The following is a 14,787-nucleotide window of genomic DNA, read 5'->3' as shown; positions in this document are numbered from 1 at the left end:
GATAGGATTGTTTCACTGCCAAGAGTAACTAGCCGAGTCGACGAAATCCAGTTTGTCGGGAAACGAGAAAATTTTCTTTCGCTTCTGGGATTGCTGCGCGCTTTTTGGCCTGGAAAGGCGTAAAATATGGTGATATACTTCAAAAGCACAGGTGAGTGTGCTGTACTTTCTGTATATGACCACATAAGTGGCAGTGAAAGGAGCAAGATCGGCTATAATTCGTGAAAGGCGAGTGTCGGAATGATCCCTCGCTCCGTATTCTGTCACACATGCGGATCACGTTTCAGTATGGAATGTGTGTGTCACTTGTATTTAACCATCTGTTCTTTGCGCCAACCTATTTCGGCCGTTGTACTTGACTGAGAAAGTACTGTCAATTTACGATCTTCCTCTCGCGTGCTTGCAGTGGTTTCGCCACCGGCTGTCATCTTCATGGGAGTGGACAAGTTCGAAAGTGAGTTCCTTGTGTTGTGTGCCTTTATTACTTCACTCGCTTAAGCACACAGTGCAACTCTGATTGTCTAAACGCTGCCGTTGTTTCGCTTTACACCCAGACGAAGATCTCATCAAGTGGGGCTGGCCCGAAGACGTGTGGTTCCACGTGGACAAGGTGTCTTCAGCCCATGTGTACCTTCGGCTGCAGCCAGTAGGTGAAACCTTGTGCTTGCGTTATTTGTGCGAAACACGCGCGCGTAAATACCGCATCCAACAAATTCCGAAGTAATGCAGCAGTCGAAGTAGATAACTGTTGCCGCACATATGTATCGAAACTGGTAACAGCGCGCGAAGAACGGTGAAAGCATCCCAACTAAGTAAATAACTAACTAGCTGAGAAAGACGCGACATAAGCACAGGCGTGTCTTTCACCATCCTTTGTGCATTGTTACTATAGTTTCCCCGAATGTAACAACGTTCCTTACTCCGAGACAGATTAAGAAACGCAGCTGGTGTAGTTGTACATACAAAACTGGCCGTGTAATGCCATTAGCAATGTGGTTATATATATATATATATATATATATATATATATATATATATATATATATATATGAAAAAAGCGAAGAGGCGCGAGGAGGAAAGCAGAAAGGAGAGAGAGTGCAGCGAAGGAGTAGGGTATGGCGAAAGCGTGAGAAGTGTAGTGCCGCGACGATGGCTACAAGATGGCGCCAGAGCAGCATGTGTCATCTGGGAGATCTGTCAGCGGCGGCTGCTGTGAATCGCGCCCACGCGTCACCCACGCGCTGGCCCCATGCGCTGGCTCTCGCGATCTCCAGATTAGTGAGGCAGTTGCGCCACACTTCCCTCCGTTTGCAACGTCCCGCACGAGACCGATTGTTCGTGCCAGCCAATATGTCGTGAAGTGAAAACATGTATAGAGCTGCGCCCAAATTTCGCATTAGAGTTATCGTGATCGTCAGTGAATTTTTTTTTTTTTTTCTTGCAGAACCAAACACTGGATGATGTGCCATCGAGCGTACTCGAGGACTGTGCGCAGCTCGTGAAGGCAAACAGCATTCAAGGTGTTGTGAACGTCTCGTCAACTTTCTTCGCCGCAAGTGGCTGCGGCAATTTCTGTTCAACCTTAACTGAGGTTCATTTTGCATTCATGTTTCTCGCGAGCTTTGGTTACCGACTGCTTCATTTACTGGCCGCTTTGTTAATGTTGGTAACAAGTTCTCAACTTGAACTAAACAAAAGTCTCAGCAGCAGGGTAAAATTATATTCCAGGTTCTTCTGGTGATTCACTTGCACAGCTAATTGAATGATATATGCTGCTGGCACGCCATTCAGCATTCGAAAAAAACTAGGACCATGGATGGTTGATTAATTATTTTTCTCTATTAGTGCTCTTGAAGCCACATTCTGCCGCAGTTGTATCTGGAGATACTTTCACGTGCTGGTTAGCTAAACTAAAGAGATCCGTGAGCAGGCACTGTTCTCATGCATGTTATCTCACCAGCATATCATTGGCAAGTGCATTGAGAGTGAAGACAGGGCAGACAATATTGTAACACCAAGGAGTCCTCTGCTGTTGAAGCACTGCACAAATGTAGAAGCTATTGTCAGCGGAATTTGTTAGCAGCCCGATCAGAGCTGCAGGTGAGCTCCTCATAGTGAACAAGTAGTGTGTAGAAGCTGGCATGCTCCAGGAGTGAGAGGCATGGCCTCTACACTTTTGTGGCGCATTTTACGTATGTATGAAATATAACAGCGCTATATGGATATCTGTTAGGGGGCCAAGGCGTGGACTTTGGGCTTTAGCCGTGATTTAATATCAGGCCCCTGAAAAAGTGAATGAAGAGTAACCCACCTGGGACCCATATCTACAAAATCTCTTTTTACATAATGGCCGTCCATGATTGGTGATTGTGTTATCACTCCAGTCGCTGTCGTAATTTGCTGGATTCTGAATGTCTGTTAATGAGGAAATAATCTTGTGTGAGAGAAGCTTTGCAAGGTCAGTTGCAGTTAGGTTGTGGACCGAACTGTCTAGTTTATATGTGCACAAACAATTGAAATGCTTTCCCTTCAAGTGTAAGTAGTGTCCTCCATTGATGTGAGCATTTCCTGTGATGTTCACTGTGAGCTGTTCTCTTGTCCAGGCAACAAGATGAACTCCATCGATGTTGTTTACACCATGTGGGCCAACCTGAAGAAGACTCAAGGAATGGAAGTTGGCCAGGTTGGCTTCCACAAGCAAAAGGAGGTAAGGATTGATGTCTCTTGTTTCTTCGTCAGTTTCTTGTTATGATGGATTGTAGGCATGATGATGATTGTCATGATGGGGTACCATAGCCCTTTGAAACAAGCAATCGTATGAAGTTAAACTTCATTGTAACGAACTCGCATCCGACACGAAAATCAGGCCAAAAAGGAAGCAGCTAGAAATGATAGCAGTAATAAACCCAAATTTCAAAAGTTGTCGGCACAGTACCTTTTGCACTGCAATTTTTTTACTTATTAATAATACCTCAAACGTTCCTAGATTTCAGATGTTACTTAACTCTTTTCCTACCATGGGGAAAATAGGTGTCTTTTGTAGGTTGCGCCAGATTTGTTTTACTGAAGGAACTACTACAATCAATATTTTATGTAATACACAAACAAAAAGCAGAGTGAATGCACTTTTCACGCATAAAAGTTTTATTAACGAGATGTATGTCATAAAAAAGATATAAATTGCCAAAATCAAGATTATGGGATAAAATTTAACAAAGTTTGTAAAGACACGCTTGTATCTACTAAAAAAGAAATGGTACGAAAATTATGATATATGCAAAATGTATTGCCGTATAATAGGTACTATCTCCAAAAAAATTGAAATTTTTAATTGAACAGGTATTCTACTACAAAAAATTTAACTTCAAGCACTACATTTCGGCGTGCCGGGCTGCAGCCGTTGATATTCTGAGCTGGTTTGCGTCGTCGTCGCTCTCTGAGTCGAAGTTCGACGCAATAACAGCATCCTCCGACTTGCTGCTGCACGATCCATTGATTTTTTTTTTTTTTTTTTCGAGATGCGAGAGTGGTGCAAACACTGCGATGGTCGTTCCCGCAGGTACGGACAATCCGGGTGGAGAAGCGCGTCAATGAGATTGTCAACCGGCTGATGAAGACCAAGGAGGAACGGCAGCCGGACCTGCGCGCCGAGCGCGAGGAGCGGGACCATAAGGAGCGCGAGGACAAGAAGCAGATCCTTCGCGAGCAAAAGGAGCGAGAGAAGCAGGAGCTGAAGGAGAAGGAGGAACAGGCCAAGCTCAAGTGAGGACATAGAAGGATAACAGAGAGAATCCTTGGGTTTCATCTTGTGTATTTATTTATTTAAGTACTCCCGGGGTCTCTAGGGCATTACAGAGACGAGTGGGCAAGCATGCACACACCCCCAAAGAAATTGAAATCTTATCCAGTTTTTTATGTACTTGTACAATGTTAGTGATAGGAGTTTTAAATGAAGCATGGTCAGGATTGCTGGCAATGAATTCAGGCAGGTGGTTCCAGTCCGAAGCAGTCATGGGTATGAATGAGTTGGGGTACATGTTGGGGGTGTGACAACTTGATACTTGGGCCTTGAGGCAGTGATCAATGCGGGAAAAGATGTATGAAGGGGCATAGAAAAGGTCACTTTTTAAATCTGGAATAGAGAAGTATATGTTATGGAACAGGCATAGTCGGGCAACATTTCCTTTAAGTGCCAAGTCATGGAGATGAAGGGAACTTGTAATACCGGCGACGCTGGCAGTTCGAGAGCAGTTGGCAGCAATAAATGTTGCAGGTCGGTTTTGAAGGGTTTCGATGGACTAATTAATGCTGAATGAGGATTTCATATAGAGCAAGCATATTCCAGCTTCAACCTAACGAGTGTTTTATAAAGTGCAGTTACAGCTCGATACAACGAACCTTAATATAATGGAATTCTCAATATAGCAAAGTATATTAACTTTTTATAACATCTTGTCCATAGAACACCATGTATTCTGAACCTCAGTATAACGAAGTGTGTTCGTACACAATTTCAATATAATGATATTTCATTGGCACCCCGAAGGAATAACGAGACAATAAAGGGAAACTTCCACTGGTGCAGATGTTAAAATGGTTGAATTACGTGCGGTTGCTTGCAAACACACCTCTCAAGTTGCCCCACTGAGAGTGACCACTGAAGCGGTGCAGCGTCATGTTTGGTATAACGCCCAAGTGCGATAAGATCCTAACGTGCCCCGCATGCTGTATGCTTTAGGTGCGAGGGTGAGCCAAGAAAGATGGTGGCATGATGAGTGCAGTCTTCCCGTGTGACCAAGGGGCAAAAGGGGGAGGGCAGCGAGGTTAGGGGGGAGGGGGTGGAGTAAGGGGGGGCAGGTTGACGTGCCCTCTTTTAGAGGTAATCTGCTGTGTGCGCAAAGACTGGGCAAGCTGTCCCGCTCGGTTTAGTGCTGGAGGTTGCATAATCTCGAGTTTCGGAGACACGTTGAAGTTGAAGGGGGGGGGGAGAGGCAGACGAAGCATTCCACTGCTGGCACTTTTCATGATAGCGTCATCCCACTCTGGACGACACCATCAGCCGCGAGGGCTTAGTGGACGCGAAAGCGTGGCTGGCTTCACTTTGTACTGCCAGTGTGAACATATCGACACAGCATGAAGCTGTATCCTTCGTTGCCGACTCTTAAATTCAACAACATGATTTTATTTTTTCTTATTCAAAATATCATTTTTCATTTGCTTGAAAAAATCGGAAACATTTGTGGATCCTTCAATGTAAGAACAATGTATTGGCTACTGTGCTTATTAGCATAAAAGATTGAATGTCATTATAACAAAATTTTGATATAATGCAGCAAATTGCCGGTTTTACCTACTTCGTTATATCGAGGTTCCACTGTATCACATTCAGAGACCTGGGAGCAGAGGAAAAATTACCGTGTATGAAACTAAGTGTGCGATTACCATTATTTATTACGTAATCAATGTGTACATGCCACAACAGGTTACTGGTGGTGTAAGTACCTGGATATAAGAACTCTCTGCATGCAGTCATTTACAGATTATTTAGAGCATAACTTCTTGGACCTACCAAATATTGAAGTCTCACCTCTAGCAGCGACACCAACTTGTATTGTTTGCCAGTCAAAGCACAATGGAAGAAGTACGAAAAGAAAGCCTGGGTGAACGCAGCATGAAAGATAGCGCAGATCTACAGAAAATTTTTAAATTCTGAGCAGTGGTTTTTGGCTCGTGTGTCGTTGGTAAAGTATGCTTCAGGTGAATAAAGCAAGCATGGGTGCTTCATTAGTGGATGAAAAGAATAAGTTGAGAATTTTGTTTCACATTTTTATATCTCTTTGCAGGACCTATGACACATTGATGAAAGGAGAAAACATGAAATCAAACAAGGTATCATTTATTCAATCATTCCTTCATTCATATCTGAAAATGCCCATGTACAGTTCAGAGCCTTGGTCGTCATGGCACTTGAGTGATGAAAAACTGGAAAACAATATTAAAACAAAAAATATAAGAAAAAAGAGAACAGCATTATAATACACTAAAAGAACGTAGAAATATACATAAAAGGTCGAAATCTTTCAAAGAGCAAACACGGCAGTTGAATATGTCAACGTCAAAAAGCACGGTATACAGTTGACTTCTGTTAATTCGACTCAGGTTAATTCGATCCCGACCGAAAGTTCTGGTTGGTGCCCATGCATTTCTATGGGACCAAACTTTCGTTATTTTGATCCTAAAAGTGGCCTTCGCTAGATAATTCGAACTTTACCTGTGAGCATGCTCGTGCCTGACCCCTATGGTGACCTGTTTGTGGAGTGACTCGTATAGTGAGTGTCTGTCTAGGCGAAGGTTAAAAGACAGTGAATGCGTTGAACACACGTCACCTCCCGTCGGAAACAGCTATTTTTGGCCAGCCCTGAGATTGTCAAGCAATAACTGTAGCTGACAATGGCTAGTTGCGATATTTACCCTCATTATAATATGCCCCCCCCCCCCTTTTTTTTTCTTTCAAGGAAATTGGCTGAAAATTGCTTGTTGATGCAGTCAGATATGACACCAAAACCACCTTCGTGGCGTTTGTATGCTTTGCAGCATAACATGGATGTTTTGCGGCAAAGCTGACTTCAGAAAACCGGCTGCCATTGTGCAGGACATATAGACTCTTGCCCATTTTTCTTGCTAAAGGTATAAACCCCATGTAAGCGATCTAGTGGGCGACAGTGACAAACGACGCGATTCAGATGGCTGTCGCACCCACTCGTCCCCTACAAGCCGAACCCCACGCGAGCGATGACTTTGAGTGACGTCTCCCCGGTGTTGCCAGTATGAGGGCAGGAAATGCGCACCAAAACTGGCGTGGTGCATGCTCTAATAACTTAAGTTGATTTGTTTTGCCGTACAGAGCAGCATAAAATATTCCTGAAGGTCTTGCAGTAGATTTTCTTACCGTTGCATGGTGTGTTATGGCATTCTTTATGAATGTTGTTTAATTCAGCCTGTCGGGTAATTTGATCAATTTTGTCGGTCCCGTTGGGGTTGAATTAACGAAAGTCAGCTGCATTCCATTGAATTAAACCACATGGTGTGAACCTAAATTTTAAGTGAAGCCCAAGTAGAAAATTTAAGCAGTCTACATAAGTTAGCTCGAGGCTTAGCAAATGCTGCAGATGATGTTAGTTTTGGTCACTGGTCGTTTAAGCCATCAGCGGACGATTTATATACTTTAAATGTTTCCAGGGTAACGTGGCTTAGTTGCATTTTGCCATTTGTGCTTGATATTTCTGGTGTCATTTCATGTAGTATTGGTGGGAATCACGTTGGGGATGTTCTGTTCATTAATTCTATTCTTCTTTACTGTCATCGAGTATAAGGCTGTAAAAAATTGTACAAATTTATTTGGCAGCAGAAAATTTGGCAAGTGCAATAAATCTAATTATCAACTTTTCATTCTAGTATACAAAAAGTAGAAATGCAGCCGTGCGAAAAATGTGGCCAGTCATCAAGCATTAATGTTTGTAACATTAGTTCTGGGAATTTGAAACCATAATTTTCTGTCATTGCATTGCACTATTTCTTTAAAGTCTATTGTTAATTAGTTCATTAGATCACTTAAGTATTTTTTACATGCTTTTGAGGAGGATAGTGCTTTTAAAATATATATACATATATTTTTTTTCATCTTGTAAAGAAATTTACAAAAGGTATTATTTACCAATGTCTTGACTTTGTTCATGTCGGTGATGGCATTTGGCTGCTTCAGCAGAAAGTTGCAGCTGCAATTCCAACCAGCGGTGGCCCCAGTTTGATAGGGGGGAAAATGCCAGAATGCTCGTGTACTTAGATTTAGATTTAGAACGCCAGGTGGTCAAAATTATTCTGGGGTCTCCCACGGCGGCGTGCCTCGTCAGCATTAAACCCCTACAATTGAATTTTGAATAATTAATGTCAGTGATAGTGATTGAGACAGGAAGATGATTAAAATAAAATTCTGAGGTTCTACATGCCAAAAGCACGATCTAATTAGGAGGCACGCCACATGGTTGGATGCTCCAGATTAATTTTGACCGTCTGGGATTCTTTAACACGTTTCGCCTCCCATCGGAATGTGGCCGCTGCAGCTGCCATTGAACCCATGGCCTTGAGCTCAGCAGCGCAACGCTTCCGCGGAGGCTGGGGAAACGATTCCAGTGGACGCTTATAGTAATAGGGACGAGGACATCACCTTAAGTGTTTGCACAGCAGACTGGTACCTGTACTTTAGGTCTGTGGTCACTAGGGGATGATATATTGGACGGAGTGGGGATAAAAGGGTTTCGTTAAAAGGTATAAATTCTCGGCAAATTCTGCAGCATAAATTCTCGGGGTGAAGAATCTGCATTGGAGCAATTTTCTTATTTTCAGTGCAAAACCAAGCAAAATTGTGAGCATTGAACGCAAACCTGGGGGTTGTTTTTCATATTGCCACAATGTGTGATGATATTATACTTACTGCATGAGCAAGACTAATATCTAACCAAGGGGTTAGACATTTTTTAATCACAGCCAAATAAAGTAACAACAAAGCCAGAGAAGGCATAGGGGAAGTTAAGTGTTATGTTTACTGTAATTAAAATTTTGAAATAATGAGGTGAAAGTGGGTGAAAAGATAACTTGCCGCAGGTTGAGACCTAGGGCGCGATGTTGTACGCGTTCCAAAATGGAACGGAGGCGTTCCGTTCTATCGAGCCGCGCACGATTGGTCAATTTGAACGTCGCGGTTGAAATTGGCCAATCGCGTGCGGCTCGATGGAACGGAACGCCTCCGTTCCATTTTGGAACGCGTCAAGATCGCGCCCCTAAGCCACATCTCCCACATTACACGTGCAGTGTTCTTATCAATTGACGTCTGGTGGCGGCTACGCTTCCCATATCTACGTTCTTGGATAGTTATGTATGTGTACATGACCTGATCTTGGGAGGGTTAGCCAGCACCACTGATAACCATGAAGCCGGCCATGAGCAGTAGTGACCATAACTCTTACTTGTACATGTTCATTATGTCTACACGAATGAGACGGCATGTAAGCATTTTCACTAAATTGGGAAGCTGCAGCTTTGAAACCTTGGCTTTCTGCATGGTGTTAACTATGTGCCGTGCAGATACAAGCATACCTGCCAACTCTCCCGAATTTTGCATAAAGTATTATGCAAATTTGGCTTTTGTTCTTATATTGTTGGAATGTTACGTCAAATTTTTTGAAAATGATTTTTTTTTTTTGCAAGAAGGTTTTGCTTGCCACTCTCCAAACCTTCCATTAAAAGCCTTCTTATGGTGAAAAGGGCCTCAGAGGGATATCTACTTTTGTAGAGCAAGTTTATACTGGCACGTTCATAAAGGACACGAAAGCGGCAATAGCAGTTGCTGAAAAAGTCAGTGTAATGCAAAAGCACTGTTGCCTTTCAGTCCTTGCAGTTCACAGTTTGGCAGGTATGGAAAAGGCTTCAAAAATTAAATTTAAAATGTAAGCACGAAAGATACTACACACAATGTCATGGCTTGTTAATAAACACCTAGCCTTTCATCATTGCTTTTTGTACAGTTATTCACTTTACTTTTGCTTCTTTCTTTTCTTTTTTTTCTTTCTCTTGCAGGAGGATGGCTATGACTCGGATGACTTCATGTGATGTCTTGTCAGCATTGGCCTGTGTAATAAATGTACAATAAATATAGACTTTTATCAGTTTGTGGTCTATTCTACTGCTTGCTTAGGACACTTTGCATACAGAAAAGCAGCATATGCAGTGCGGTCCATTTTTAAAGTCAACGCGCAGTCCGTACCTATTTTGTTCCCCACAGTCTTTCCTAAGTGGAGCAAATTTTTCGTAGGACACTTCAGGCTGTTGTAACCCTGACAGCTGCTATTGCTGATCTGTGGGGACCAAAAGTCAGACCCTCACATGTGTCCCACGCACCTGGCTCCTGTACAGTCAACTGCAAAATTTTACGGAACACGAGATTTTACAAGAAGCTGAATACCTGCGCAGCCTCGCAACGTATCCTAGTGTATGCATTTACAGCCTCTATCAGTATACGGGAACAACATTGTGATGTTTGGTTTTACTGACCAGTGACTACTGTTGCAGGCTGCTCGAAAATTGAATGTTTTCCGAGATCCCGTGGTCCGTAAACTTTTGTGGTTGACTGTACCATGGGTAATATTTCGTTGGTTGTGTCATGGGACTCGAGTTACTGTGTATGTGATGTTCTGTACCTGCTGGTTAAACGAATAACTTAGGAAAGTGATTGTAGCAACAGCATCACGCAGGGCCAGCAAGCTTTTATTTGATAATTTATCATTTTAGCTTCTGCCTATCACCTGAATAAAAAAAATTATGCGTGCCTCTGCTATCCGAAAACACCTGAGACCAGCGGAGCTGGGGAAAACGTAGTTGGTCGTGGCAAATAACACACTTAGTCTAACTTTTGCTGGGCTTCCCCCCATCTCCGCTGGTCTCTGGTGTTTGCGATAGCAGAGCCATGCATAATTTTTTTGACGTGATAGTGCAGATTGAGAATGCTAAGATTAGCAATCTCTCTTCTAGCAAAGCCACAGTAATTCATAAATCCAGCATGAATAACCAAGTATTTTATTTTTCCGATTCTCCTAAACTTGGTTTCAGCTTCCCTAGCTCTCGCATTCAGCCTTTCGGAAGCGACGAGTGTCCAGTTCCCTGGTCTAAACCTGCCGAGCCGGCGGCGGCTGCAGTAACGGAGACCGGGCGCGTTCGGCGCGAACGCGGGGAAACGCGGTCGGCGTCGGCAGCAGATCTACGCGTCCCACTACCACCCGCCTCACTGGTCTTCGCCACCTCACATCCGCTATGCTGCGCGATGCTATTTTTATGCTCTGCTTTTACACTCTCTCAGCTCTCTCCCCAGCTCGGCGAAGCTGCGGACGACGGAATGATAATTATAGCGAGGTTGTAACAGCTCCGCTGTAAAACCATGAGTCATTACACACTCTGTGAAGGTGAACGACCAGCGAAGCTGTTTAGCACACGACATAGACATGACAAATAATTTTGAACAAAGGTACGAACACATTTATTGTCTTGATCGGTTGTCATCGCGAGGAAAGGTACGCGTACACAGTTATTGGCTTGATCGGTGGACAATTAGTGTTTGCGGCCCGCCGATGCCGATTGCATTCTCACATCTGTTATGGCCATATAGTGAGAAACTTTTCTCGCCGTCGCTCTTCACAGGCGCGTCGCTCGACGGGAGTACGCGGCCTCATCATTACGACAGAAGTGAAATTCAAAATGGAGAACGGCAACATGTCCTTCTGCTTTGTTTATACACCGCCACCATGGGAGAGCGGAAGGAAAGGAAAGTAGATACGCAAGCGCTTGGAACGCTGACAAAGAGAGGGCGGTGCGAACGCAGACGTGGCCGACGCGGGTCGCACAGCGGCAAATCTTTCAGAAACCTTATCTACCTAGAAGTCTACTGATCTTGAAAATGGTGCCTATTCATAATCTACTCAAAATGCATATCCGAGGGACGCCGACGAGCCAGCCCATGAGCCAGCTGTAGAAGAAGACGACGAACGTGCGAGCAGTGGCTCGATCGCGTTCACGCCAACTAGCCAGCTGTGGAAGATGACAAACGCGCCAGTAGTGGCACGAGCGCGTTCGCGCGGGACCTGAGGTTTTGCTTACGCACACGAAAAATCCACGGAACACTAGCCATAAACAGCTTCACTGTAATAAAGTTCAGTAACAAGAAGCTTTAACCTTGCGCGGTTATCGGTGCCTCTGTAACAAATCTAGCTTGCATGTAGGCTTCCTAAGCAAATCCCTCGACCACCGCCTCCTCGAGGCTGGAAACGAAAGTAAGTACACGTAAAACGCTAGAAAGCCGAGACTGATCGTTGTCGAGCAACAGTGTGCTTTTTCGCCATTTTTGGACTTGACGAGCGTGCGTGTGTGCAGACTGATCGTGTTGTGTGTGTTGTTGAGCCACTGAGGCATGGCACGCTTGTTGTTTGACGCCGTGTTCGAAGTCGCCCAAGCGTCAGTCACTCAGGGATGTGAAACTGCGCGCACAAAGAAGCACCGTCTCCTCTTTTAGCGAACTGCCCCACGCGAAGGCGGGCGAGTGTGCTGCAAGATGTCTCGTCACCGAAATGTTCGGACTATGAATTATGATGACGGTAAACGCTCGTTCTGCAAGCAAAGCTTTTCGCGTCAAATTGTGTTGTGACAGCTCGCTCCCCCAGCGCGCCTTCGATGCCTTCAACTTTCCACATTGTATCGGACCTTACAGATTTCGCCGTGTGGTCTGCGCAACAGGTCCATTCGCCGCTCGTTCGAAAGCAGGCATCGAGCTCGGCTTCACACCGATCGCGCGCATATCGGTTATGGAACGTAAACGCGGATTCAGTTCCCGTTACCCCGACTGTATGCATTTCTCAAGCGTGCGCAGAAACTTCCTACGCTTTTCCCCATCGAACATTAGTTATCGTTGCGTTGTCGGTCTGCGCTACTGAAATCTACGTCATAACTGCCGTAGCATGGAGTTCATTTACGTGCGCTATAGGGAACCAGCTTTTAAACTGAAACCTAGGAATTGTCTACTAACGTTTTTAAATAAGTTGCTTTCTTTAAATCTACTCAGACCTACGTCACGGCCCTTATCGTTACCGAGATCACACCAAGTTTATATTTACTTCCTATTTTGGTTTCGTGCCTTTGATTGCTGCTTAAGCGCTGTAGTTGCCAGTGCGGCAGCGCAAGAACATCAAACATTTTTGTTTCCTCGCAGACTACGAAGGCTACTACGATGTCTACGGCAGGTCCCAGGAAGAAGACTCGTGCATATCTCCGACCACAGGTCATTACAATTCTTCGTTTATCACGGAGTGTGATTGCATGCGCTTAAACACGTCTAGCGTTCGAAACTTCTAGTTTACAGAGACGTGTTTTAGAATTGCGCTTGGTCTTTGTACAAATGTGTATGTTCGCCTATGTTCCAGCTTCAATCTGGGTTTGAAAACAGGTGATGACATTTGCTAAAGTTAAAATATATGTATGAAGCAGGTTGCCAGAACATCTCTTCTGTCAAGGATGTGTGTATCTGTAAACGTGGTCACTGTTTGCCGCCGTGGTTCTAGCTTAGGTGATTTGATGTGCCCTTGGGTAACTTATGCCTGTTATGGGAACAGGCACTTTGTGAACTGCCCGTGTTTCGGTACCTGCAAACTTTTTCCCCGAGCAGCTTGTTGTTCAGCTTCTTTGCCAGCAGCAGTGCTGCACGTATTGCTGTAGCTAACACTTCTGTTTGTTTAACAGAGGAGCAGTTCCTGTACAACAGGGACAAGCTTCATTCCATGTCGTCATTCCTGTCTCCCGAAGCCCTCCAAGAGGAAAATGAGGAGGACGACGAAGAAGAGGATGGAGCCCACAAGTCCGGCCCTCAGGAACCCGAACTCAGCCCCGTAGACGAAGGTGTGCATGCTATTTGTTGAAAAAGTGTTCTGCAGAAACATTGCTACTGCTAGATGAGGTGATGTTCATGTGATGTGCGTGTACAATGATTCTGAGTAACTTGTTTGATGCAGCCTTTCATATTTTTCCAAGTGCATCTAATGTTGGAAGGTAGTACATACAAGGTTTATTATTTTTTTTGGACATGTTCATACTTAAAAGTTCTGGGATGAGTTGCATGGAACTTCACTGACAGGTCTTAGCTGTCGTTAGTGGAGTACTTCACATTCTTATGATGCTGTATCGATATAATGAAAGAAGCCTGTGAGTGCATATAAGAATGGGAAAAGGGTGCGTAAGTAGGGCGGGTAATTAGGAGTAGTAAGCACTGAGCGATGTTTTATCATGAAAAAGAAAAAAAAAAAATTGCAGATACAAAGCACATGGCACCATGGCCGACGTGGATATCAAGGCCATGTGCTCTTAAAACGAGGTAATTGGACAGAAAAGTGCTTGAATTGGGTGTTTCAATGCTTGTGACTGGAGGCAGTTGCTTTTGTGGAAACAAAAACAAGTTTTATTGGTTGAGGTAAGTGTGATTTTGTAGCCTAGTTGGCTAAGCCTGCATTTTCATGACCCAGAGGTTGTGGGTTCAAATCCCATGGCAGGGTTGTCAATTTGAACACCTGAATTCTGGTGGTGTGGGTTTTTCTTCTGTTTGTTTGGCTCATGAATGCATGGCAAACGGTACATTGGAACATCACCATTGCCCAATGTATTGGTAGCCCGTGCTAAAGTACCCAGTCTTCACCTGACCAAGGGCCTGTCACTCAATGTAAAATGTGGCCGACCCGTGGCGGTGAAGAGACAAACTTAAATTTTTTCTTTGCACAGTTTGACAAGATGTGAACAGGTTTGTGGGTGAAGAAGATATGGTTCTTCTTTTCTTTTTTTTTGCACTGTGCATATTTGTACAGACATTAAATTAGGCCTAAGAACAACATGCTGTTACCATGTGCTGCTAATGAAAAGTACCATGTTGATGAAAAATAAGTCATCTGGGTGTCTCTTTTCGTGGTGTTGCTTGTTTATTTACTTTTCTGGTGGGCCAAATTTTAATATTTCTGTCGAATAGGTCTTGTATTTGTAACACTGTACAGTGTTACTGTACCCACTGTAACTGTTGAGGTGTTGACACCATAGATACTGAATGTACTCAGAGTTTTTTTTTTTTTTTTCTAAGCCTTTGATCAATTGCTCATTTCAGTTACTCAAAAAAACTCACTATATAGAGTTAAATATCTTGCTTATTAGCAA

The 14,787-nt window shown here is 43.9% G+C and overlaps 2 protein-coding genes across 3 annotated transcripts in view; both read left to right on the top strand.

Moving 5' to 3' along the window:
- Positions 1 to 5: 5 nt before the first annotated feature.
- Positions 6 to 9,725, top strand: LOC119431950 (coiled-coil domain-containing protein 25-like). Its single transcript, XM_037699391.2, has 8 exons — positions 6 to 151; positions 407 to 454; positions 555 to 646; positions 1,445 to 1,520; positions 2,604 to 2,707; positions 3,560 to 3,762; positions 5,844 to 5,889; positions 9,634 to 9,725. Exons 1-8 carry the CDS (start codon positions 127 to 129, stop codon positions 9,664 to 9,666), a joined length of 627 nt encoding a protein of 208 aa, XP_037555319.1. The 5' UTR covers positions 6 to 126; the 3' UTR covers positions 9,667 to 9,725.
- Positions 9,726 to 11,934: 2,209 nt separating this feature from the next.
- The window catches only part of LOC119431902 (HBS1-like protein), a 36,973-nt gene continuing 34,120 nt past the window's right edge, over positions 11,935 to 14,787 (top strand). The window contains exons 1-3 of one of the 2 annotated variants that reach the window (XM_037699343.2): positions 11,935 to 12,197; positions 12,809 to 12,877; positions 13,336 to 13,491. In XM_037699343.2, the coding sequence (XP_037555271.1) occupies positions 12,155 to 12,197; positions 12,809 to 12,877; positions 13,336 to 13,491 (268 nt within the window). In that variant the 5' untranslated portion in view covers positions 11,935 to 12,154. The remainder of the gene's footprint in view (positions 12,198 to 12,808; positions 12,878 to 13,335; positions 13,492 to 14,787) is intronic. The other variant, XM_037699344.2, reaches the window with a different exon arrangement.

This window comes from Dermacentor silvarum, chromosome 10 (assembly GCF_013339745.2).
Source record: "Dermacentor silvarum isolate Dsil-2018 chromosome 10, BIME_Dsil_1.4, whole genome shotgun sequence".
Taxonomy (NCBI): domain Eukaryota; kingdom Metazoa; phylum Arthropoda; class Arachnida; order Ixodida; family Ixodidae; genus Dermacentor; species Dermacentor silvarum.
This window is presented reverse-complemented; position numbering and strand designations above follow the sequence as displayed.